The sequence below is a fragment of the Rhinopithecus roxellana genome, chromosome 6 (genome assembly GCF_007565055.1).
Source record: "Rhinopithecus roxellana isolate Shanxi Qingling chromosome 6, ASM756505v1, whole genome shotgun sequence".
Classification (NCBI taxonomy): Eukaryota; Metazoa; Chordata; class Mammalia; order Primates; family Cercopithecidae; genus Rhinopithecus; species Rhinopithecus roxellana.
This window is the reverse complement of record NC_044554.1, coordinates 2,308,943-2,333,257: the sequence shown is the minus strand read 5'-3', so window position 1 is coordinate 2,333,257 and position 24,315 is coordinate 2,308,943. Positions and strand designations below refer to the sequence as shown.

Here is a 24,315-nt window from a genome sequence, read left to right as displayed (position 1 = left end):
AGCATAGAGCCAAAGATGTCAAGATCCCATACTTAGTCTTTAAAACATAATTGTGTCCTCTACATTAAGATTCTTGAACATGAGGAACAAGGAGGAATATCGGAATCTTCTGGGGTAGGAAGGCATCAGTGGTAATTTGAAAAAGCATATATATTTTATATTTCAAAATGGCTAGAAGAGAAGATTTGAAATGTTCCCAGCATAAATAAATGATAAATACTCAAGCTAATGGACATCCTGAATACCCTGACTTGATCATTACACATTATGTGCATGTATATCACATGCACCCATAAATATGTACAATTATTATATATCAACGAAAAATTTAAAACGGAAAAAGCATATGTAATATGGTCTTACAATTGGGGGTAAAAATACATCCTCTTCATAGTATAAACTACAGAAAATAAGTGTAGACTGAAGGTCTCTGTCAGCAGGGAAACAGACCATGTGCTGCGGAGTCCGCACATCTGTTTGCATCCCTGAGTGGAGGGTGGGGTTTGTGTTTGACCAAGGCAGGGCGGGTGCGGTGGGGGAGGCAAAGCTAGGGAAGCACAGCTCCACACTGTTTTCTCTCAAGTTACAGTTAAATTGAGAGGGACTCCATTTATTAAAGCCGTCTCTTAAAATTAGGTAGGAAATGTTCAAGTTTTTTGTAATAACAAGTGCTAACATTTTCTTCTCCTGGCATATGAAGTCCTGAGTTGTTCAGGTGTGCTGATGAAGGTGTAAAGCGTTCAAGTACTTGAAAAAATATTATTAATTATCCTTTACAAAGAAAACAGTAAGTTCAGTCCAGACTCACAGAATTTATTTTCCCTCCCTGTAGATGCTCATCATGTGTTAGTATTTAGTAGGGTATACTCTTCTGTGTAGGAACATGTATTACTTGTTAATTTAAAGTTATATGGTATTTTAGATGACCTTAAAATGTAAAGGTTTGGCCAGGCGCCGTGACTCACACCTGCCATCCCAGCACTTTGGGAGGCCAAGGCAGGAGGGTTGCTTGAGCCCAGGAGTTGGAGACCAGCCTGGCAACATGGCAAAACCATGTGTCTACTAAGAAAAAAATACAAAACTTACCTGTGTGCGGTGGCACGTACCTGTAGTCCCAGGTACCTGGGAGACTGAGGTGGAAGGATGGCTTGAGCCTGGGAGGCGGAGGTTGCAGTGAGCTATGATCATGCCACTGCACTGTAGCCTGGGTGACACAGCAAGATCCTGCCTCAAAAAAAAAAAAAAAAAAAAAAAAAAAGAAAAGAAAGAAGGAAAAAGAAAAGGGCAAGATTTTAACAATATTCTACATTATATTAGGAATTGTATTAATTGTGAATGATTTTCTCGTCTTATTATTTTATGCCCGCCTCTTCACGGGCAGGTCAATTTCACTGGTTGAAAGTAAGAGACAGTTGAACTCTCGTGTTGCCATTCATACAAGTCCCTATTTAAAGAACAAGTGATTATGCTACCTTTGCACGGTCAGGGTACCACGGCCGTTAAACATGTGTCACTGTGCACATCCAGTTACAACTGGAAGCTATTTTGATGAGTAGTTACAGCCAGCTCTTGATTATCTGACAAAAAATCATGGGTAACGGTGGCAATTCTTCCTTCTGTTCACGTTTTGAGCCCTAGGGCATCAGCAATTTGTGTGGGTTTAGCCGCTGTAAACAAATACATTTGTTAAATGAGATTGTATTTGGAAAGGTAAATGTGATGTCCAAAAAAAGCATGTAACACCCCCACCAGAGTGACACCAGTGCAGTCCTTAGATGCTGAACTGAATTTGGCAGCAGCCACAGCATCACTGCTTATGCCCACACACCTACCCTGGGAAGCCCCAGATAGAACTGCATTGAGAGTGCCCCCTGGTGACCAACTATTGTATATATGTCAGAAAATGCTTTCATACAAATTCTGTTCTCAAAGCTTGTTTGCAAGTTGGTTATTTGAAACATGGAAAGTTTTTCAACAGGTATCAGAATTACTTGAAAATATTTTCCTGAACTAGACTTTTTTCCCCCTTACTCAAGATTCTGATACCTTCCTAATTTTAAGCATCACTTAAATAAACGTACCATAGTTTATCATTGTTTTTCTTTCTTTTTTTTTTTATTTGAGACACAGTCTCACTCTTTCCCCCAGGTTGGAGTGCAACCTTTGCCTTCTGGGTTGGCTCACTGCAACCTTTGCCTTCTGGGTTCAAGCGGTTCTTGTGCATCAGCCTCCCGAGTAGCTGGGATTAGAGGTACACGTCACCATGCCTGGCTAATTTTTTGTACTTTTAGTAGAGACAGGGTTTCACCATGTTGCCCAGGCTAGTCTTGAACTCCTGACCTTAGGTGATCTGCTTGCCTTGGCCTCCCAAACTTCTGGGATTACAGGTATGAGCCACTGCGTCCGGCCAGTTTATCATTGTTTTTCATTGGTTTCCAGGTTTTGGCTGTTAGGAACAAGCTGCTATGAACATTCTTGCACAGGTCTGTCTGGAGACACATGTCTTCATTTCTTCTGGGTTAATATCTAGGAGTAGAATCACTGGATCGGAGGGTAGGTGTATGTTTAGTTTTAGAAATTGCCAGACTTTTCCCACAAGTTCTGGTTGTTCTGCATCTGCCAGCACTTGGTGTTGAAAGTCTTTTTAATTTTAATTATTTTGGTAGGTTTTCATTGTGGTTTATTTGTATCTTCCTGATTGACCAGGGTTGATTAATTTTTGCATGTGCTCATGGGTCAATTGTGTATCTTCTTTTGTTGAGTGTCTCTTCATATCTTCTTCTTATTCTTATTATTATTTTTTGAGACAGGGCCTCGCACTGTCACCCAGGCTGGAGTGCAGTCGTGGATCTTGGCTCACTGCAGCCTCAACCTTTGGGGCTCAGGTGATCCTCCCACTTCAACCTCCCAAGTAGCTGGGACTACAGGCACGTGCCACCACACCTGGCTAAATCTTTTTATTTTTTGTAGGAGTCTTGCTTTGTTGCCCGGGCTGGTTTTGAACTCCTGGACTCAAGCAGTCTTCCTGCCTTGGCCTCCCAAAGTGCTGGAATTATAGGTGTGAGCCACTGTGCCTAGCCTGTCTCTTCATGTATTTTACCTACATTGTTTTATTTTATTTTTGTCTTTTTGCTATTTTTGTAAGAATTCTGTATATGTTCTGGTTAAAGTCCCCTCTGTCAGATATATATCTTACAAATAATTTCTCCCTGTCTGTAGTTTGCCTAATCATATTCTTTATGGTATCTTTTTTTTTTTTGAGACGGAGTCTTGCTCTGCCACCCAGGCTGGAGTGCAGTGGCCGGATCTCAGCTCACTGCAAGCTCCGCCTCCTGGGTTTACGCCATTCTCCTGCCTCAGCCTCCCGAGTAGCTGGGACTACAGGCGCCCGCCTCGTCACCCAGCTAGTTTTTTGTATTTTTAAGTAGAGACAGGGTTTCACCGTATTAGCCAGGATGGTCTCGATCTCCTGACCTCGTGATCCGCCCGTCTCGGCCTCCCAAAGTGCTGGGATTACAGGCTTGAGCCACTGCGCCCGGCCCTATGGTATCTTTTAATAGAGTTTTAAATTTTGATAAATTCTAATTTTCAGTGTTTTCTTTTATGATAATTACTTTCTGTGTTTTGTCTAAGGAACCTTACCTACCCTCAGGTTATATAGATAATACTGTCCTTTAATCTTTATTGTTTTAGATTTTACCTTTAGGCCTATGATCTATCTCAAATTAAGTTTTGGATATTACATGAGGTAACAAACGAGGTGGTTTTTTCCTTTAATCATAGGGATATCTGATTGTTCTGATACCTTTTGTGGAAAAGACATTTATTTTTCCCATTTGATTGATTTTGGTTCCTCTGTCAAAAATCAAATGACCTAATAAGCCTGGGTCTGTTTCTGGACTCTATTCAGTTACTTTGGCCTGTTTACCTACATGATATTACCATGTTATTTTTCTTATTCTGCATTTGTTGTAAGTTTTGAGATCAGGTAACTTAAGACCTCTAACTTTATTCTTTTTCAGAATCACTTTGAATGTTCCAGGTCCTTTGTATTTTCATATAAGTTTTAGAGTCCATTGGTCAGCTTCTAAAAATGGAGCCTATTGGAGCTGGGACTACAGTCATGCACCACCATGCCTGGCTAATTTTTGTATTTTTTGTAGAGATGGGATTTCATCAGAGTGCATTTTTTGTAGAGATGGGAGTTATGAGTCAGAGTGCATTGAATCATTGAATCTCTAGATCCATTTGGGTAGAACTAACTGACATCTATTTTTTTGAGATGGAGTCTTGCTCTGTCGCCCAGGCTGGAGCACAGTGGCGTAATCTGAGCTCACTGCAATCTCCACCTCCCAGGTTCAAGCAACTCTCCTGCCTCAGCTTCCTGAGTAGCTGGGATTACAAGTGCCCACCACCACACCCAGCTAGTTTTTGTATTTTTAGTAGAGACGGAGGTTTTACCATGTTGGCAAGGCAGGTCTTGAACTCCTGAACTCAAGTGATCTGCCCACCTTGGCCTCCCAAAGTGCTAGGATTACAGGCATGAGCCACTGTGCCTGGCTAGAACTGACATCTTAATAATGTTGAGTCCTTCTGCTCACAAATGTGGTATATCTCTCCATTTATATTTTCTTTAATTTCTGTTAGTAGTGCCTTATAGTTTTTGCTGCACAGGTCTTACACATCTTTTGTTAAATTTATTCCTAGATATGTAATTTATTTACATTTTCCAATTATTTATTGCCAGTATATAGAAATACAATTGTGGTTTTTTTGGAGACAGAGTCTCACTCTGTTATCCAGGCTGAAGTGCAGTGGTGTGATCACAGCTCACTGCAGCCTCTACCTCCCAGGCTCAAGATATCCTCCTGACTTAGCCAAGTAGCTGGGACTACAGGCATGCACCACCATGCCTGGCTAATTTTTGTATTTTTTGTAGAGATGGGATTTTGTCATATTGCCCAGGCTGGTCTCAAACTCCCAAGCTCAAGGGATCTGCCCACCTCAGTCTCCCAAAGTGCTGGGATTACAGGCTTGAGCCACTGTAACTGGCCACAGCTGCTTTTTGTATATTGACTTTATATTCTATGCTAGATTCATGTATCAGTTCTAGTAGCTTTTTTATAGCTTACTTGGGATTTTCTGTGTACACATATTGTATCTGTGAGTTTTCATTCTTTTCAATCTCTGTGCCTTTTATTTCCTTTACCTCTCTTATTACATTGGTTAGGATCTATAGTATAATATTGAATAGAAGTGGTCAGAGTGGACATCTTTGCTTTATTCACAGTGATAGAAAAACACTTTAAATATTTCCCTATCAAGTGCACTTTTAACTGTTTTTCTTAGATGCCTTTTATCAGATTGAAGAAGTTTCCTTTTATTACTGGGTATCATGAAGGGGTGTTGAATTTTGTCATTTTTTCCCCTGGATTTATTCAAATGCTCCTATGGTTTTCCTCTTTTGTTTTATTAATATGGTGATTTTACATTGATTGGTTTTTAAAAGTTGAGTCGACCTTGCATTCCTAGTATAAACCTCACTTGGACATGATTTTTATCCTTTTCTTTTTATTAATATTCGTAGATTTGGTTTGCTAATATTTAAAGATTTTTATGTCTCTATTAGTGCATATTTTCTTTTTCTATAAAATCTTTGTTTTTATTAGGAATAGGGTATCAGGATTATGATTTTTCTTCTTTTCTTTTTAAAACTTCCTTCTATGGGTCTGGTCCCAGTGGCTCACTCCTATAATTCCAGCAATTTTGGAGGCCAAGGTGGAGGATAGCTTGAGGCCACAAGTTCAAGACCAACCTGAGCAACATAGACCTCATCTCTACAAAAAATCCAAAATTATCTGGCCATGGTGGTGCCACTGCACTGTAGCCTAGGCGACAGAGTAAGACCCTGTCATTAAAAACATAAAAAATAAAAAAAAATAAAATTTATTTCTATGGACTTTAGATTTAGTTTGCTGTTTTCTAACTTTTTAAAGTGGAATCTTAGATTTTGTACCTTTCTTTTTTTCTAATACAAGCATTTAAAGCTTTACATTTTCCTCTAAGCACTATTTTAGCTCCATTCCCAAATATTTTATGTCTTGTTTTCATTTTCATTTAGTTTTAGATATTCCCTAATTACCCTTATGATTTCTCTTTTGATTCATGGGTTATTTAGAAGTGGGTTATATATTTTTCAGATATTTGAGAATTGTATAGATATTTTCATTGATTTCTGATTTAATTCCATTGTTACAAAACATATTATGTACGATTTAACATTTTAAAATTTACTTAGATGTATTTTATGGCTCAGTATTTAGTCTGTCTTGATGAATGTCCCACGTGCACTTGCATGGAATGTGTATTCTCTAGTTGTCAGGCATAGTGTGCTAGAAATGTCAGTTAGGCCAATGGTTGGATGTATTGTTCAGATCTTCAATTACAGAGATCAGTGAACTTCCTGTAATGACCCGGACAGTAAATATATTAGGCTTGCGGTCCATGTAATCTCTGCAACCACTCAGTTCTATCATTGTAGCACAAAAGCAGCCACAGCCAGTGTGTGAATGAACCATCATGACCACACTCCAGGGAACTTCGTTTACAGATCAGACTGTGTGGGCTTGTAGTGTGCTGACCCTCACAAATTTGTCTTCCATATTTGTTTCAGCTGTTTGTTTACTCAGTCAGGGGAGGAGGAGTTTTACAGTCTCCCAGCTGTTTATTTTCTTCTCTTTAATTTTTTTACTGTTTGCTTCATGCATTTTGAGGCTCTGTCCTAATACATGTTTATGATGGTTATGTTTTCCTAATGAATTGACTCTTTTATCATCATGGAGTGTTCCTTTTATCTCTGGTAATATTCTTTGTCTTGAAATCTACTTTGTCTGATATTAATGCAGCTGCTCCAGCATTTTATAATTACTGTTTGCATAACACATATTTTTGCTTTCAGCCTGTGTGGGACTTGTGTTATAGCTAGTCTAATAATCCCAGTGTTTTAATTGGAATTAGTTCATATATATTTAATATAATTATTGATGCGGTTGGATTCAGCTCTGCCATTTAAAATTTTTTTTTAATTACATTTTGTGTTTTTCCTCCCTCTGTTTTTTCTTTCCTGCTTTTTTCTTTTTTCTTTTTTTTTTTTTTAGGGAGGTAGAGAGATTAGTTGGAAATTTTTTAGGATTCTCTTTTAATTTTTCTGTTGACTCTTTTTTTTTTTGAGATGGAGTCTTGCTTTGTCACCCAGGCTGAAGTGCAGTGGTGAGATCTCAGCTCACCGCAACCTCCGCCTCCCAGGTTCAAGCGATTCTCCTGCCTCAGCCTCCTGAGTAGCTGGGACTACAGGCACGTGCCACCATGCCCAGCTGGCTAATTTTTGTATTTTTGGTAGAGATGGGATTTTACCGTGTTGGCCAGGCTGGTCTCAAACTCCTGACCTCAGGTAATCCGCCCGCCTCGGCCGTCCTAAGTGCTGGGATTACAGGTGTGAGCGCCACCGTGCCTGGGCCTCTGTTAACTCTTTAACTGTATCTATTTGCATTTTTTTTTACTAATGCTACGGGGGTTGCAATATATATCCTTAACTTTTCATAATGTCCTTAGAGTTAACACTGAGCCACTTCACATAAACTGTAAGAAACTCATAGGCAGGTGGTTCTGCTTACTCCAGAGCTTTGCACTCTTATCTGCCATATTTATAAAATCTACGAATGTTGTAAACCACTGATATAATGTTAGAATTTTTGCTTTATTTTTAATTTAAAAAATTATTTTTGAAGAGACAGGGTCCTCACTGTGTTGCCCAGGCTAGTCTCGAACTCCTGGGCTTAAGTGATCCTTCTGTTTCAGCCTCCTAAAGTGCTGGGATTACAGGTGTGAACTACCATGGCTGGCCAGAAATTTTGCTTTAAATAGCCCTGAATATTTTATTTTAATTGATACAAGCAAAAACGATAGTTTTGTTATTTATTTATGTATTGCCCATTTTTAGTGGTCTTTGTTTCTTCCTGAAGATCCTGATTTCTATCCGGTATTATTTCTTTCATTCATCCTGTAGAATTTTACTTAGCATAGGTTTGGTGACAACAAATTGATTTTCATTTGTCTTAAATTTGTTTTTATTTCACCTTTATTGTTAAATACATCTTTGCTGGATGGGGAATTCTAGGTTGACTTTTTTTCTTTTCGGTGCTCTAAAGGCATTGTTCCATCATCGTCCACCTCTGTTGTTTCCAAGTCATTCTTTGCACTGTTCTCTTATATGGAACGTGTGCTTTTTCTCTACAGGCTTTCACGGTTTCCTCTTAATTTTTGGTTTTTAATAGTTTAACTGTCACGCGCCTAGATGTATTTGTATTTATCGTGCTTAAGATCCTTTGAACTTGAACTTGTAAACGTGTATCTTTTAGTACACTGGGTGACTGGCCCCTCTTTTCCTACAGGTTCCTAAGGCTTTTGTTTTCTAGATTTCTTGTTCTTCTCTGTAATTAGGATTAGATGATTGCTATTTCCCTGTTTTTGTATTCACTCATGATTTCTTCTGTTGTGTCCAGCCTGCTCGTAAACCCACCCAGCGAGTTTTGTAATTTTACCTATTGATGTTTTTCTAGGTCCAGAATATCCCTTTGTTTCTGTCTTATTCTGCCTTTCTCTTCTGAGGGTTCACTGATGATGAGTATAGTTCCCTTTTCATCTTTGAAGATATTTCTAGTAACTGCCTAAAACCCTTGTCTCTATTTCTGACGTTTGAGTCGTCTTGGGATCCATCCGTTTTGTAGCATGGGCACACAGGCCCAGGTTGGGTGCTGCAGCTGGCCTGAAGTCACAGCCTGCCGTGGTGGAACAGGGACTCTAGCCCTGCATCTGACTGACTCCAGAGCCCTCGGGTTTTCCTTTGCATTGTGCTGTCTTTCTGCACTTTCTGTCCTGTACTGCCCAGGGAAACTTACCATTTTGGGGAGGTAATGTGGGTAAGTACATGCATTTTGTAGCCCATGTATGATTGCTGTAATACAATGTGGAGAAGATGAATCTGTGATTAAGTCCAGGAGCTCTTTTCTGTAGTTCTGAATTCTCGGATGTCTCGCTGTTAGAAGTAGCTGTTTGCTTAGAGCATGAGTGTATGTGGTGGCAGGAGGAGACATGGTAGGCTGCTGGTGCTGAGAAGCAGCAGTGCAGGCTGCATTGTGGGCATGGCTCTAGCAGCCTCAGCCTCGCAGGCGCAGGGACAGCATGAAGGAACCCTGTTCAGTTTTCCTGTGGACCCTCAGTCACCCGGGCTCCCACCCACAGGGGCAGCTCTGGCTCACTAATTTAGGGCTGTCCTCACTCTGTGTGATTTCAGGACACAACCTCTCAAACAATATCTTCTCACCCATTAGCTTTGACCAAATATTTCCTTAGGATGGGAAAACGTGTTTTCCTTTACAGTTCATTTTCAGAGGCTTAAGATGCAAGTGACAGGATGAAGTATTTGTGCTGGCATGATACCATAGAAAGAGTAATGGTTAATCATAAATAAGAAATAGCTAGCACAGTGCCAGGCACTGTTCCAGGAGCTCCAAGGATGTGATCACATCTTAATCTTCATAGCAAGCCACTGAGGTGAAGGACGGTCATCCTTTTATAGTTGAGAAAACTAAGACATAGACTTTCAGTGACTTGGCCAAGGTCACACAGTTAAAGGGTGACAGTAGGGACTCAGCTCAGGCTGTCTGACCCCAGAGCCCACATCTTAGCTGCCTTTGTGATTGATAGAGGGGGTCCTGCTTCTGATTCCCTAACAGCCTAACGTTGGGAACATTTAATCTCCCTGGTGATTTGCTGTGCCTCTGTTTCCCGCTCTGCCCTCTGTAGACACTGATCGCAGTTTGTGCCTGGCCCCCCCACCTCCACCTTTTTCCTGCAACCTCAGAGCCCTTCTCGGCTGAGTGCCCAGCTAATCAGTCACAAGTAGAGAGACCTGACCTGCCACCCAAGTAGTGATGACCTTTGTGCCTCTGATCCATTGTCCAAAACCCATTTGCACTGGAGTGGGATGAGTTAGCAGGTAGGGATAACTAAGAACAGACTCTGAGGAAAGGATCAGGAAAACAGTATATGGCATGTGAGGAGAAAGAAGAAAATGTACAAGGGAATCTCAGGAGGTGAAAACCCACAGCTTCTTCTTGCCGTCTCTTGCCTTCACTGAGCCTGCCTGTCTCTGCAGCTGACCATATAAACAACTCAGGGAGGTGATGCTTCCTCCTGGACCCCAGAAAGCTGTGTGCCAGCTTCCTTGGGATGGGTGAAGATGGATCTTGCCAGCCTGGTGGGGCAGGGTCCTCGGGTGCTGTTAATGTGTGCTGACCAGTGTGTTGGACATTCTTGTCCTGCTAACATGGCCTCACTCTCTCGATTGCCTTCTACAAGAACAGAAATTTTAGAGCTATGGGATGTACGTGCCAAGAAACAAGAAAAACGTCTTACCAAAAAGATATGGCAGCTTTAATTTTAATTTTAAAGACTAAATTTTAGAATTATTTTAGTAAAACTGTGAAACAGAAGGAGGACAAAGGGAATAGGCTAGTGTGGGGGTCCCCAGCCCAGCCCCCAGGCTGTGAATTGGTACTGGTCTGTGGCCTGTGAGGGACCGGGCTGCACAGCAGGAGGTGAGTGGCAGCAAGCAAGCGAAGCTTCAACTGTGTTTGTAGTCGCTGCCTATCACTCACATTACTGTCTGAGCTCTGCCACCTGTCAGATCAGCGGCCACGTTAGATTCTCGTAGGAGAGCGAACCGTATCATGAACTGCTTATGCGAGGGATCTAGGTTGCGTGCTCCTTATGAGAATCTCACTAATGCCTGATGATCTGAGGTGGAACAGTTTCATCCCAAAACCATCCCCAATTCCCCTTCCTGGCCATGGAAAAATGGTTCCACAAAACCAGTTCCTGGTGCCAGAAAGGTTGGAGACCACTGGGCTAATGGATTGAGATTGCAAGATTCTATGTATGGTGTTGCTGCTGTTTTTTTTTGTTTGTTTGTTTGTTTGTTTTTCACCCCCAGTTTCAGTTTTCGTAACATCATGCCATGTCCTAACCAGAAAGGGAAAGTATTTTGCCAGCTCGTCATTGAAACTGTCTTTTTAACACTGCTTTGTTTTTAATTTGCCAAGGTCTTTAAGGAGGAGAAGTACTTGAAAGAGGCCATGGAGTGTAGCGATGTGATTTGGCAGCGAGGTTTGCTGCGGAAGGGCTACGGGATCTGCCATGGGACTGCTGGCAACGGCTACTCCTTCCTGTCCCTTTACCGTCTCACGCAGGATAAGAAGTACCTCTACCGAGCCTGCAAGGTGAGGGTGGCTCTGTTGGAACTGCTTCCGAACAACCCCGAGTGTGCACAGAGTCCAGAAGTACAACTCTTGTTCCTTCTTTTAATCTGTTTCTCCCAACTCTGTAGCTTCCTCTTTTTCTTCTGACACAGCTTTGTCCGTGGCTTCTCTGGGCCACAGTGTCCCTGTCTATAGAATGGGGAACACAAATGTCAATGGCTTCTGAAGAATATGTGTCCTGGAGTCACTACCTGATGAGAATTACCACCTGTGCCATTAATTGTCTTTATGAGTTTGAATGTGTCTCTTCTTCAAGCCTCAGTTTCCTCATTTGTACAGATAGAAAAAAAATACTACCCACCTCCTAAGGATGTTGCAAGCAGAATTGAGCTAATGTGCAGATCGTCTGTAATCATCCTGCCAGACCCTCCAGCGGCTTCCCATCGACTGTAGATGGAGCCTGCACTTTTCCGCCAGGTTGACAGAGCCCTGCGCACCTTAGCCCCCTCTGTGTCTCTGCCTAGTCTCCTCACCGTACCCTGCCCTGTAGCCTGCCGTAATACAGCCATGCCACCCTAAGAACGGAGTGTGTCACTCTTGTTTCCGCTGGACCTGTCGTTAACTCTTCCCTTCAGGAGCGCTCTTCCTTCAGCATGTGGATGGTGGCTCCTTGCCATGCTGATCTGAACTGTGACATTCTAAGTAGGACCTTTGAGACCCCCAAGTGGATGATCACTCAGTTGCTCATTGTATGTTTTTGCGTGTTTCTTGAGTATGTAGGCTGATAGAACATAAGCTTCTTGATCTTGTTTGTCTGGGTCACTATTCTACACTAGTACTTGGAGCAGTGTATATCTCCGAGTAGAAACTCAGTAAACATGCACTGGACACGTGAAGATGAATGGCACAGAGCAAGACTCAGTAAATGTTTGCTAGTATTCTTATTATGTACACATTTCACAAAATGTAGTTGTGTGCACACAGAAAAAAGATTGGAAGAAAATACACTGAAGTGTGTACAGTGACCCTTGTTAGATGGAGGCATTGCGGCTGATGTGTTCTTTATACTTTTTGAATATCTGTTACTTTATGAAGCCTTTTCTCAACCCAAATGGAATGGGCCCCACCTTGTTGGTGCACCGGAAAATGCACACACATCTGTGGCTCCCCCACTGATGGAAGCATGCAGGAGGCTGTGGAAGCAAAGAGGCAGGGCCCAATTTGGCATGGCAAGTCAGCAGAAGAAACTGCTGTTCCAAAGTCCCGAAGGTGTGAGCGCCCAGACACTATGGCTGGAGCACGGGGAATGGGGCAGAACAGGAGCCAGCAAGCGGGGAGCAGCCAGATTCCGCAGGCCTGGGCCAGCCTTGATGATGTGATGATGGTAGATGATTATGCAAATATGGGCAATGCAGGAGGGTTGAGAGGCCACCAGTTTTTTAGAGATGAGGGGTTTTTCAGGTGGGCCAGGCAGGGGTGGCCTGCAGAGGTGGAATGCAGTTCTGATAAGGAGAATAGCCTGGGCAGAGCTGCAGAGCAGGAACCAGCTCAGTGTGTTCCTGACTCCATAAGCACTTCAGCCTTTGGGGTGCAAAGGGAAGGAAATGTGTGAGGAAAGGTGTGAGGAGGGAAAGGTGAAGTCAGACAGGTGGGTAGAGGCCAGAGAAAGTCCTTCCCCGTAGCCAGTAGTTCTCAACCTTGTACCACTGGGAAGCTTTCAAATAATGACCTCACTGTAGACCAGTTAAATGAGGAACCCCCAGCACTAATATTTTTCAAGCTCTCCCAGTAATTTTAGTAATCAGCTAGCATTGGATACCGGTTTGGAAGATGGGGGCTCATGGAAGGGTTTGCCATGTTCAGACTCCTCTTTTAGAAAGATCGCTGTGGTCCCAGTAGGAAGAATGAGGCGAGCTTGAGTTTCGCGGTTTAGCAATTAATGCAAGAAATGTTGAGTTATAAACCAAAGCATAGGTTGGGATAAAAAATGAGACATTTAGAAACACCTATGATGTAAAGCCCACAGAATTTAATGCATGTTTTTGAATGTGGAGAAGATGGAAATATCTGAATGTCTTTCTGTTGTCTGACTCGGAAAACTGGGTAGATGGGCCATCAGACAAGCTAAGAGTGAGCAGATTGGGAGGGTAAAAGCAGAGTGAGTTTCTTTTTATGTGTGCGAACTTGATACTCCTCATGTTTATTACTTATGATTCTTAGTGTACAAACGACCTTTCACATTATGTTAGCTTAGGCACAAAAGGGAAGTTTATTAAAACGATATGGAAATACCCATTGAAGAGGTCTAAGAAAAAAGGGTCAAGGAGCCCAGAGGAGAGCACAGGAAGGGCTGAGAGCCAGGGGCTGTGAAGGTGGAGAGGCTGCCAAACAGCAGCTGTGGAGGGGCTGCGGTGACAGGCGGCGCCCCGGGCAGGGCTGAAGCTGTTTCCCAGCTGGGGCCAGGGGAGCTGGCAGCTGCTGCTGAGGGCCGTTTTAGAGCCAGGGTTTTTTGTTCAGGATAGAGCAGGCGTTTCGAGTTGCTTCTAGAATCGTCAGCTGAAGCGGCAGGAGGAAGGTGCCAGGGAGAACAGAGTGTCATTGAGCTGTTCAGTTTTCACCTCGGACTTCCCAGCAGCCGTAAGGCAGACCCCACTCTACAGCTGAGGCAGCCACAAGTAGAGGTGACAAGACTTGCTAGGCCTTGCCCCTGGAAGAGGGGGCACAGGAGCCCATGGAGCCCACACTGAATGCCCTACAGCTGGGGGTCCACTTCCCTAATTCCTGTGAAGACATTGCATTCTCATTTATTGCCTTTTCACCAAGTAGAAACTCCAGTCTTAAAAAGAAATCCCTTTCTTTTCAGTTTGCAGAGTGGTGTCTAGATTACGGAGCACACGGGTGCCGCATTCCTGACAGACCCTATTCACTCTTTGAAGGTAAGAGTGAGAAAAATACTATGGTTTAAATGTTTGGGTGAAATTGGTTCTCCTGTCCCTGTGGACTGGCACTGTTCACATTTGACCTGGCTCAAGTCATACTTCCAAACTGTAAAATAAGTCAGCAAATTAGCTTATTGCTGAAAATTATGTTGAATTTCTTCACCTTACCTGTATTTTTTGCTCCTGTGAATGTCTTCCAAGTGCTCTTAGGTTTTTTGTGAGGTGTCTCTGCAGACAGAACTGAAGGCTTGCTGTTAGCAATGGAAGAAATAGTTTACTCCTCTGTGTTTCATCTGTAATGTTGCGTACTTAATATTGGTGTATTCATGGGAAGCTTTACTAATTACTTAATATGTATTTAATATTATATAAAGAAGTATGAATAATTAATATTGGCAATTAGAAATATTGGTAATTAGAAAAAATAGCAAAAGTAAATATTGAAGTAAGTTCTGCAAAGAAGAGCACTTATAGGCAGTCAGTGAAAGCAGCAAGGATTCCAGAGTCCACCAAGGGCACAGAGGAGGGAAGACTGGAGCACAAACAGAGAAGCCCCACAAACAGGCCCGGATATTCATTAGATTTATATGTGGGTGTGGGCGTGTTTTCTGTTTGCTGATATTTTGGTAAAGGCTTTTGCATCTCTATTCATGAAGGGTACTGGCCTACAGTTTTCCTGTTTTGTGCTGTCTTTATCTGGTGTTGGTATCAGGGTCATACTGACCTAATAAACTGTGTTGAGAAGTATCTTCTTCTCTTCTGTTTTCTGGGACAGACTGTGTGTTAATTGGTGGAAGAATTGGTATTAATGTAACTTAAATGTTTAGTAGAATTCTCTAGTACAAACTTCTAGGTCTGGAGATTTATTTTTCTAGACTTTTAAAAGAAATTCAATTTTTAAAATAGTTATAGGGCTGTTCACGTTATCTATTTCATATTGGGTGAGCTGTCATAGTTTGTAATTTTGGGAAATCGGTTAATTGTGTACATGTGGCGAAATTCATATGTGTACCCTATTGGTAGTATCCCCTCATCATCCTCTGTCTGCATCGTCTGTAGTGGTATGTCCTGTTTTAGTTTTTATACTGGTAATATTTTTAAATCACTTTTTAGAAATATGATCAGAGGCCGGGTGCGGTGGCTCAAGCCTGTAATCCCAGCACTTTGGGAGGCCGAGACAGGCGGATCACAAGGTCAGGAGATCGAGACCACCCTGGCTAATACGGTGAAACCCCGTCTCTACTAAAGAATACAAAAAACTAGCCGGGCGACGAGGCGGGCGCCTGTAGTCCCAGCTACTTGGGAGGCTGAGGCAGGAGAATGGCGTAAACCCGGGAGGCGGAGCTTGCAGTGAGCTGAGATCTGGCCACCGCACTCCAGCCTGGGCGACAGAGCCAGACTCCGTCTCAAAAAAAAAAAAAAAAAAAAAGAAATATAAGCAGAAAATAGAGCATGTGTCACATCTTTTGTAGAAGATGATCTTTTTAATATTCAAAGAACTCATAAGGAAAAAGTATTTATTAGAATAAAAGTTTTAGTCCTTGATGTCATAAAAGTGCAATGCATTTGCATCAGATATAACAGAGTTAATGCCGGAACTCTAAATGGAGTTGATCTAGTCGATAATAGCACCTCCAGAACCCCAGTGGGTCAAAAGCTTTGGACCCTAAAGGTGGGAAATTCATAGGTCACCTCCTTCCCCTGTGCCTCGCCAGTGCCTGGCAGACAGAACTGTGGGGGACTCCCACCAAATTCCCGTCAGGATGGAGGGATCATTAGTCCATGTGCCTAGCAACGCAGGCCATTGTGGCAAACTGGCTGGCTGGAAGAGCCACTGGGAGGGCTCCCTGGCACCTGGCACCTCTTCTGGAGGAGCTCACTCCTGCTGGAGCGTGCCACCCATTGGATCTGCTGCTCACACACCTGAGCAGGAAAGCTAGGCTCGTCCCTGCAGGGCCTGCTGTGGGGCCTCCTATGCTCGTTATGGGTCCCTGTTTACTTCTCATGGGCACTCCTAGGTCAGTGGTTTTCTGATTTTTTAAATAAGTTTCTGGAACCCTTTCTTTAAACAAACTTACAGAGAAGGCTGGGAACACCCCGGATGACCTTCAGTAGGAAAAATGGGGCAACGGTCTGCAATGTGCTGTTCAGCAGTATGACGGGGCCAACTATGAACATGCACAGAACATGAATGAACTGCAGGAACCCTGACAAAGGAACCAGATGCAAGGGCTATACACTGTGGCCATGCTCCTAAGAGTGCCAAAGCAGGCAGAAGTAATCCCTGGTGGACCAAGACCAGGCTGCCGGTTACCCCTGGCGGGGACCACAGGGACGGGAGGGACTGGAGAGGGGCACTTGGAACTTCTGGGGTGATGGAAATATTCCAGGTCTTAATCGGGTTTCTTTTGCACAGGTATATATGCATTTGACAAACCCTCAGAGAAGTACACTTTGGATTTGTGTGTTTCATTGTACGTGAATTTTATATCAAAAGAAAAACTGTAAACAAAAACCTAATAAGGGAGGAATTGTTCTGATTTGAGTGGGGACAGGAGACCTGGAGGCCTTGGTGGGCTACTAGCACCTTCCCCATCCCATACCCTTCCTATGCAGCTGTGAGTCTAGTTGAAAACCCGCTGCTTAATTACTGCAGTGATTTGGGGTGGGGATTTTGACCAAATTGAGATTTGTTAAAAATAACATTCTTCAAATATCAAGAAGATGTAAAAGCAACTTTGAGCATATACAGGTTCTAGAGGGGAAGCTCCATGTGTAGGAATATCGTAATTAGTAGCATCCATAAGTTCCATAGCGATTCTGTGATGTCACCTTAAAGTTTCAAGATATAAGATTAAAGCCCAATAACCAATTTTTAAAATATAAGACCGTGAGGAAAGCTGGTATTATTATATTACCTGCTGGGTGCTAAATATAAGGATATTTTTGTTTTTTAATGAAGTCATCTTTAGAGTCCTCAGCACCTTTCCCACATGCTTGCAGCCCCTGGTAAGGGAAATGATTAAAAGTCACTGTCTTAGACACTACCCTTGTGCCATTCCTAAGAGGCGGCTCATTTTACGTTGCAGGCATGGCTGGCGCTATTCACTTTCTCTCCGATGTCCTGGGACCAGAGACATCACGGTTTCCAGCATTTGAACTTGACTCTTCGAAGAGGGATTAAAAGGTGCAAAAAGACAACTAAAATACCCGTTTGGAACAAAAGCCACCAGATTGCTTAGTGCCTGACACAGAAACAACTGGGAATCCTGAAAGAGAAACAGACACCATCACAGGCCCCTCTGTTAGAGCATGAGTGATCGAAGCCATCCGTCAACATTAACGGCACCTTCATCAGTATAAACTATGACTTCTTCACATACAGATTCTCTGTAGTGTTTGCATGTTTCTTGGTGTTTGTTGTATCCAGGTGTAAGTTGTTTTAAATGGAAGGCCCTTCTATTCCTGGGGGCTCAGAGCTGACCACGCATGAATGTATGGCAGTGTCCACTTTTCTGTATAAAATGTATAAAGCGGGGTTTCTTCCATATTGACAAATGAGGGAACAGGTGATATCTATCTGGTATATCAGAAAGATTATCTAGGGTCTGTCCTAGTGATAATACATTGTTAGCCTTTTTCTGTGGCACCTTCCAGATGAGTATGAGGGAACCACCACTCCAAGGACGGATAGGAGCAGCAGTTCCGCAGGGGCGTGCTGGAATGGTTTGGGAGGGCACAGCTGAATGCTTCCTGTTTGGATTTTGCACTCACCTTCATATTTTAAAGAAGCCTCAGGGTGCATTACGGCTCCGTCAGGGCCCCATTCCCAGCAGAGCTTCAGGTGCTTTGTGTAGGGTCCAGGGCAGCCGGAGCTTTGAGGGTGAGACTTCTGGACCCAAAGGGAGCTTTCCCCAGAAGCCTTTGGTGGCCACACTGTAGGCAGCAGTGACTAAGCACTGGCAGTTCCAGAACATTTATCCAGGTGTATGTTACTAAAACAGGCTCCACCTCAGTTTATCAACGTTATAAGTTACTGTTCTAAGAAGAGTAAATACAGTTCCAGATGGGTTATTACAGATGAACAGAAAGTCACTCAGCTGGACTCATGTCCCTGCAATTAAACTTATTTCAACCTTTGGAAAGTTATCAAAGTCTAAATTTGGAATGAATGCATTTCATATTTTTTGTCTACTTTTGGGTGATAAGTACTAGCCCTCATTTATAGATATGAGAAACATAATGTTCTAACCAACATCATTATGGTATTTGTGTGACTTTTATTTAAAACAATGTGAGCAGTAATTTGGGTTAGCCTACCTTCATTCATTCTGTCACATAGATTTCAGTTTTTAGAAGGGTTTCTGTCATCATGGAACAGGTGGTCTGGGACTAAGGACTTCTCGTCTTGTGAGCTAAGGCTTGTGTCATGAAAGACAAGTGGACTCTCTTAACAGCCCAGTCCTCCTCTGCAGGGGGCAGCCTGAGCATTTCCCAGCCCCAGTGTCCACACCTCTCAGAAAGGAGAAAAAAGAATGTCAGTTTAGGAGAAAAGCCTCCTTTTTACTTGTGTGATTATGTGTGGAGCTGGCACCCTAAATGTGTGACATTCAGCTTCTAAACGATGCCTGGAGAGTCTCTTTGCTGCAGACACCCTTGCTCCTGAGTCATGATTATTTTCTTTCATGTTAGATTGACGACTTCTGTGAATAGAACTGATCCTGATCCTATTTTACCTGACCTCCTGGACCCGCTGATGGGCTTTGCAGGCAGTCCAGCAGCCAACACCTGCAGGCAGGATGCTGTCATCAACGAGCTGAGGGCAGCTGCTTTGCAGAAGACCTCACAGGATGTCCAATCACATCCAAATAGCATTGTTCCCATCCTCCCCACCCACCTCATCAAAACATAACACATCACAGCACTCGGTAGAGGTCCTGCCTCCCTGTTTCCCAAGGGAAGCAAGTGGGCAACACAGTCAGCACGGTGCTCTCCAGGGCGGCCCTCTCAGAGGAGGAGGCAGCTGGTGCAGGCAGGCATCTGCAGAGCAGCCACAAAGGTGGCCTAGGATCCAGGTGTCTCACCAGGTGAGTCCATCCACACACATGTTTGAAAAATACTGTTAGTCTTTCTAACAACTGAGGGAAAGATTTTTAAAAATCTGTGGAATAAAGGAGGAGATTTTATTTACAGATTTTTTAAAAAGCCACCTGGGTTGACACCTTCCTGCTTACCCACTAGATGTCAACAGAGGTGCTGTTCTGTGACTCTGCATTAACCCCTGCCTCATGTCTGTCACATGTGCTGCTGTGTGACAGTAATTCCAGCTCAGTCCCTGCAGGCAAAGGAGAAACGGGACTTACTTCACAGGACAGAGGATTGACAGAAGTCAGTTTAAGGGAAGTTTTTGAATCAGACTTCAGTACATCTCATTCATTTCTTGGATTTGTGTTCACAATTGTGTTCTCTAAAATGTGTCTGAATTTTAAAAATACGTACATACATAATGTCATTTTAAAATATGAAGGAAGGAATTTGATGTCCACAAAAAGTGTTTGAGGTTCTTTGGTTTTGTTAGTAAAAGCCAGTTCTGTGGTGTTGACCTGTGGAATCATCATTTCTCCGTGTTTGAGAGTGACATTGGTTAGGAGCAATGGCAACTGTTCCAAAGGTTGGATTCTTCACTTAAAAACGTGACAGTTGTGGCTGGGCCTGATTGCTCATGTCTGTAATCTCAGCACTTTGGGAGGCCGAGGTGGGCAGATCACGAGATCAAGAGATCGAGACCATCCTGGCCAACATGGTGAAACCCGTCTCTACTAAAAATATAAAAATTACCTGGGCATGGTGGCAGCCACTGTAGTCTCAGCTACTGGAGACGCTGAGGCAGGAGAATCACATGAACCCAGGAGGTGGAGGTTGGAGGTTGCACTGAGCTGAGATCACACCACTGCACTCCAGCCTGGAGACAGAATGAGACTCCATCTCAAAAAAACAAAAACAAAAAACAAAAAAAAAGGCAGTTGCTTGCGTTACGATGTTCTAGTTGCAGGTCTCTTTTTCTTTCTTTCTTTTTTCAAGACTGAGTTTCGCTCTTGTTGCCCAGGCTGGAGTGCAATGGTGCGATCTTGGCTCGCTGCAGCCTCCACCTCCCAGGTTCAAGCGATTCTCCTGCCTCAGCTTCCCGAGTAGCTAGGATTACAGGTGCAAGCCACCATGCCTGGCTAATTCTGTATTTTTAGTAGAGGTGGGGTTTCACTATATCGGCCAGGCTGGCCTCAAGCTCCTGACCTCAGGAGATCCACCCGCCTCAGCCTCCCAAAGTGCTGAGATTACAGGTGTCAGCAACTGTGCCCGGCCCTAGTTGCAGGTGTCTATACGTGCATTCTTTTTGATTCCAACAAGACCTTTGGAACCCTGGGTAAGAAGAGCTGCATCTATCGAGCTCCCTCCTTGTGATGGGCCCTTTGTTTTCACAGCAGCTCTGGGAAGGGAGACTGTTGTAAATACCACTTTCTCACAGTAGAGACACTGCTGGATTTGCCCAGCGTCTCACAGCCCATGCGTGGGACAGTCGGGTCAGACCCAGGTGCTGCTCATGGTGCGCCCACTCCCTCTTCCCTGGGTGCTTGATGCAGGAGGAAAGCCACGGAAACCCCGGAGGGCTCTGCGACGTGCCCGTGAGCACATGGCTAGTGAACAGAAAAGCAGGACGGACCATGTAGGGCTGCTTCCTCTGGCCCTGTCGTGTCTACTCCCCCGCGGCCTTCTAGGTGGGGAGGGACCCTACAGCTGTCTGTCGGAATTGAAACTGCTTTTAACTTAGTATTACTAGGCAGTTTTCACATCTGTTGCTTCATTTGCTAAATTTACAAAAACAATAGTCCAAGTTTAAAGTCCAGGTTCCCTAAGACATCTTTACAAACCATCTCCACTCCCACCCAGGCTCTGTGCTGCGGCTTCTATGGCCCTACCTTTCGTGAGCCTCATAGTTTGGTGACAGGCTGGATGTGTGATGTGGATGGGACCGTTGGTGGTCCTCAGGAGGCATAAGCCCACTACATTGCATGCAGAATTCTGTGTGCACATGATTACTGACCTGGAGAGACAGTTCCCAGTTTTCATTAGTGCTTCAAAGCGGTGTGTGACCTGAAAAAGTTGAAGTGTCAGGTTGGGAGGTAAAGAATGTGTGTGGGCCAGCCGGGCTTCAAAGCATAGAGCTGGGGGTGCTGTGGGAGGTGGACATGGCCGCAGGATTGGATCAGGAGGTGCCGTCGCATTTAGGAAGACCCCTCTTGTGGTGGAAGACGCTGCCAGCAGGTTCTGACTTTTCCACATCAGTGTCAAGTCCATCGTGACCAAGGCCCTGGTGCCTGTCAGCCTCTTCTCTGCTTCCCAGTACATGGCTGTGGGCATGGGAAGTGGTGGTCCACGCAGCACAGCATGCAGCCCTGAGTGAGCCCGCCGGTGGGCTTCTGGAAGGCTATTCCATCCATTGTCTCCTGTCAGAGGCGGGGCTCCTTTATGATCCTGTTTTACCCAGACTGCAGCTCCCTGCAGGCCGAGGTGCAGGGACTCTCAGATGCCTGGGGCTATCCTGAGATCAGTCAGCTTCACAAATCTCACTGTCCCCAGCTCCCTCTCTCGTCTGGAGGTGGGAGGCTCGATTTTCTTCCACTCAGCAAATGCTTACAGAGCATCAGCACTGTGCCAGGCATTGTGCTGAGTGCTGCGAGTGGAATGATGAAAAACCACCCTGGCTCCTGTCCTCAATCAGCATCACATTAGGCCTGAGGAACCTCTGCGGCACGGTAGAAGCCTCGAGCTGAGCTCAGACTCAGGGTGCCTCCCTCAGAAGAACCCCGGAGTGTTCCTCTGCAGTGAGGTGAGGACAGCTAGCTTCCAGGTGAAGGATGTTGTATGCCTCTTCTAGATAACAGCAGGAGGTGGACCAAAGGAAAGTGGGGGTCAGCTCGGCCTTGCAGTGTGACACCTGGTGGGCATGAAGGTGAAGGTGGTAGTCCCTGTTGTCAAGGAGTATATGGTCTACAAAGAAAGTAATAAATACATATTTACATTTTACAGCCAAGCCAGGGTGGTGTGTGTTAAGGGCAGAGACTCTGGAGCCTGGGAGCTTGTGTTCACCTCTGAGCTCACCTGCTCCCTGTGGAAACTTGGGCAAGTGATTTCTTGAGCCTCCGTTTCTTCTCTGTAAAATTGGGACAATGGTAATATCTATCTTACTTGGTTGGTGGGAGGATTTAAATAAAATGATAAATGGGAAAAGCTTCCAGCCCACGCAAGTGCTCTGATGGAGCAGGTGAAGGTGCTGGCGATTGGCTTTCATGTGAGGAAGTAGGCTCGCCTGCCTGCCTTGTGGAGGGAGACACAGATCTGTCCTGCTTCAAAGTCTCATGCCTCATCACAACACCGTGTCAGTGCTCTGCCTGGCAGCCCCGGGCTTTCAGACAGTTGTGCATGCGTGTGTGTCGTGCATGTGTGTGTGTGTGCATGTGTGCATGCATAAGTGCGTTGGTAACTGCCCCAGGGTCCTTCAAGAGGAAAAGATGCTGCAGGAGCAAAGATGTCCTAAGCCGCAGTTTCAGGCTTATTCAAAATCCAGGAATTCAGAGAGACCAGGGTCTCAGCTGCTCTGGTGTTTTCTTGGGCGCCCCAGGGAGCTTTCCCTGGTTCTGTGGCCCTCTCCACCTTCCTCATTACTGTACAAGAGTAACTTGTGTCTTTCATAGGATCATCCAGCAGATGCGCTGCTGCTCACATGTTGATAAGGATCTTACCCCACTCTTAGGGTATTGCCCATAGGAGAAAAACATGTGTCCCGAGCGGCATAATGTCACATTCACCTGTAAGTGTATAAGCATTCCCAAAGTTCCAAGAACTGACAAGGCCAGGCTTTCAGACCATTCCTAATGAAGGTGGCAAGGAAGTTACCAAACACTGTGCTTGGCTGCTGGAAACTAGGTGTGATCCCCAGGACAAGAGAGGGTGACCTACACACACCCTCTTGACAAGCCAGAGGTGGCCTGGCTCCTGAGGAGCCCTCACGGAGGCCGCCTGGTAGCTGTAAGGAGGGCCACGAGCATCTGCAGTGCCTGCTCCCTCACGGCAGCTGAGGAACTTATCTTGAGTCCTTGTGTGCCAGAAAGATGTCTTTCACCTGCTCTGACACTGAAGTCATAGTTTGGCTGCTTATAGGATTCTTGACGGGTTATCACTTTCCTGCTGATATCCCAAGGCATTGCTCTGCTGTCCTAAACCTCCCATTGCTGCCTGTGGGGATTTCATAGCCATTGGGATTCTTGTTTCTTTGTATTTGATCTTGCTTTGCAGGTTGTAGGATTTTCTTCATCTGATAATGGGCCTAGTCCTGGTTCTTAATAGGCCCTTCCAATCTGTAAGTTCATGTCTTTCAATTCTAGGACATTTTCTTGAGTTATTTCTTTAATGCCCCCACCCTCTGTCCTTGTCTCTTTTACTTGAACATCGGTTATTTGGATGTTAAACCTCTTAATATAATTCCTGATTTTCTTTCTTCTGTTTTACACCCCTTTGTCTTTTTACTTAACTTTCTGAGAGATTTCAACTTTATCTTCCAGTCCTTCTATCGAATGTTTCACTTCTTTTTTCTTTTCTGGAATTTATTTTTCATTTCAGTGTATCTTTTATATAGTATCCTGTTTATTTTTTTATTTTTTATTTTTTTTTTGGAGACGGGCTTTCTACCTTGTTGCCCAGGCTGGAATGCAGTGGAGTGGTGTGATCTCAGCTCACTGTAGCCTCTGCCTCCCAGGTTCAAGTGATTCTTATGCCTCAGCCGCCCAAGTAGCTGGGATTACAGGTGCCCCCAACCTCACCCAGCTAATTTTTTGTGTTTTTAGTAGAGACAGGGTTTCACCATGTTGGCCAGGCTGATCTTGAACTCAGGTGATCCACCCACCTCGGCCTCCCAAAGTGCTGGGATTACAGGTGTGAGCCACCGCGCCCGGCCCTTATTTGTATTTCTTCGTTTTGGTGTCTTATCTCTCTGAGGATGTTAA

At 44.2% G+C, this 24,315-nt stretch overlaps 1 protein-coding gene across 1 annotated transcript in view; it reads left to right on the top strand.

Moving 5' to 3' along the window:
• Positions 1-19,862, top strand: part of LANCL2 (LanC like 2) — a 67,209-nt gene extending 47,347 nt beyond the window's left edge. Inside the window, exons 7-9 of the mRNA XM_010380547.2 lie at positions 11,163-11,339; positions 14,182-14,254; positions 17,347-19,862. Of these exons, the coding sequence (XP_010378849.1) occupies positions 11,163-11,339; positions 14,182-14,254; positions 17,347-17,441 (345 nt within the window). The 3' untranslated portion in view covers positions 17,442-19,862. The remainder of the gene's footprint in view (positions 1-11,162; positions 11,340-14,181; positions 14,255-17,346) is intronic.
• The last annotated feature ends 4,453 nt before the right edge of the window (positions 19,863-24,315 follow it).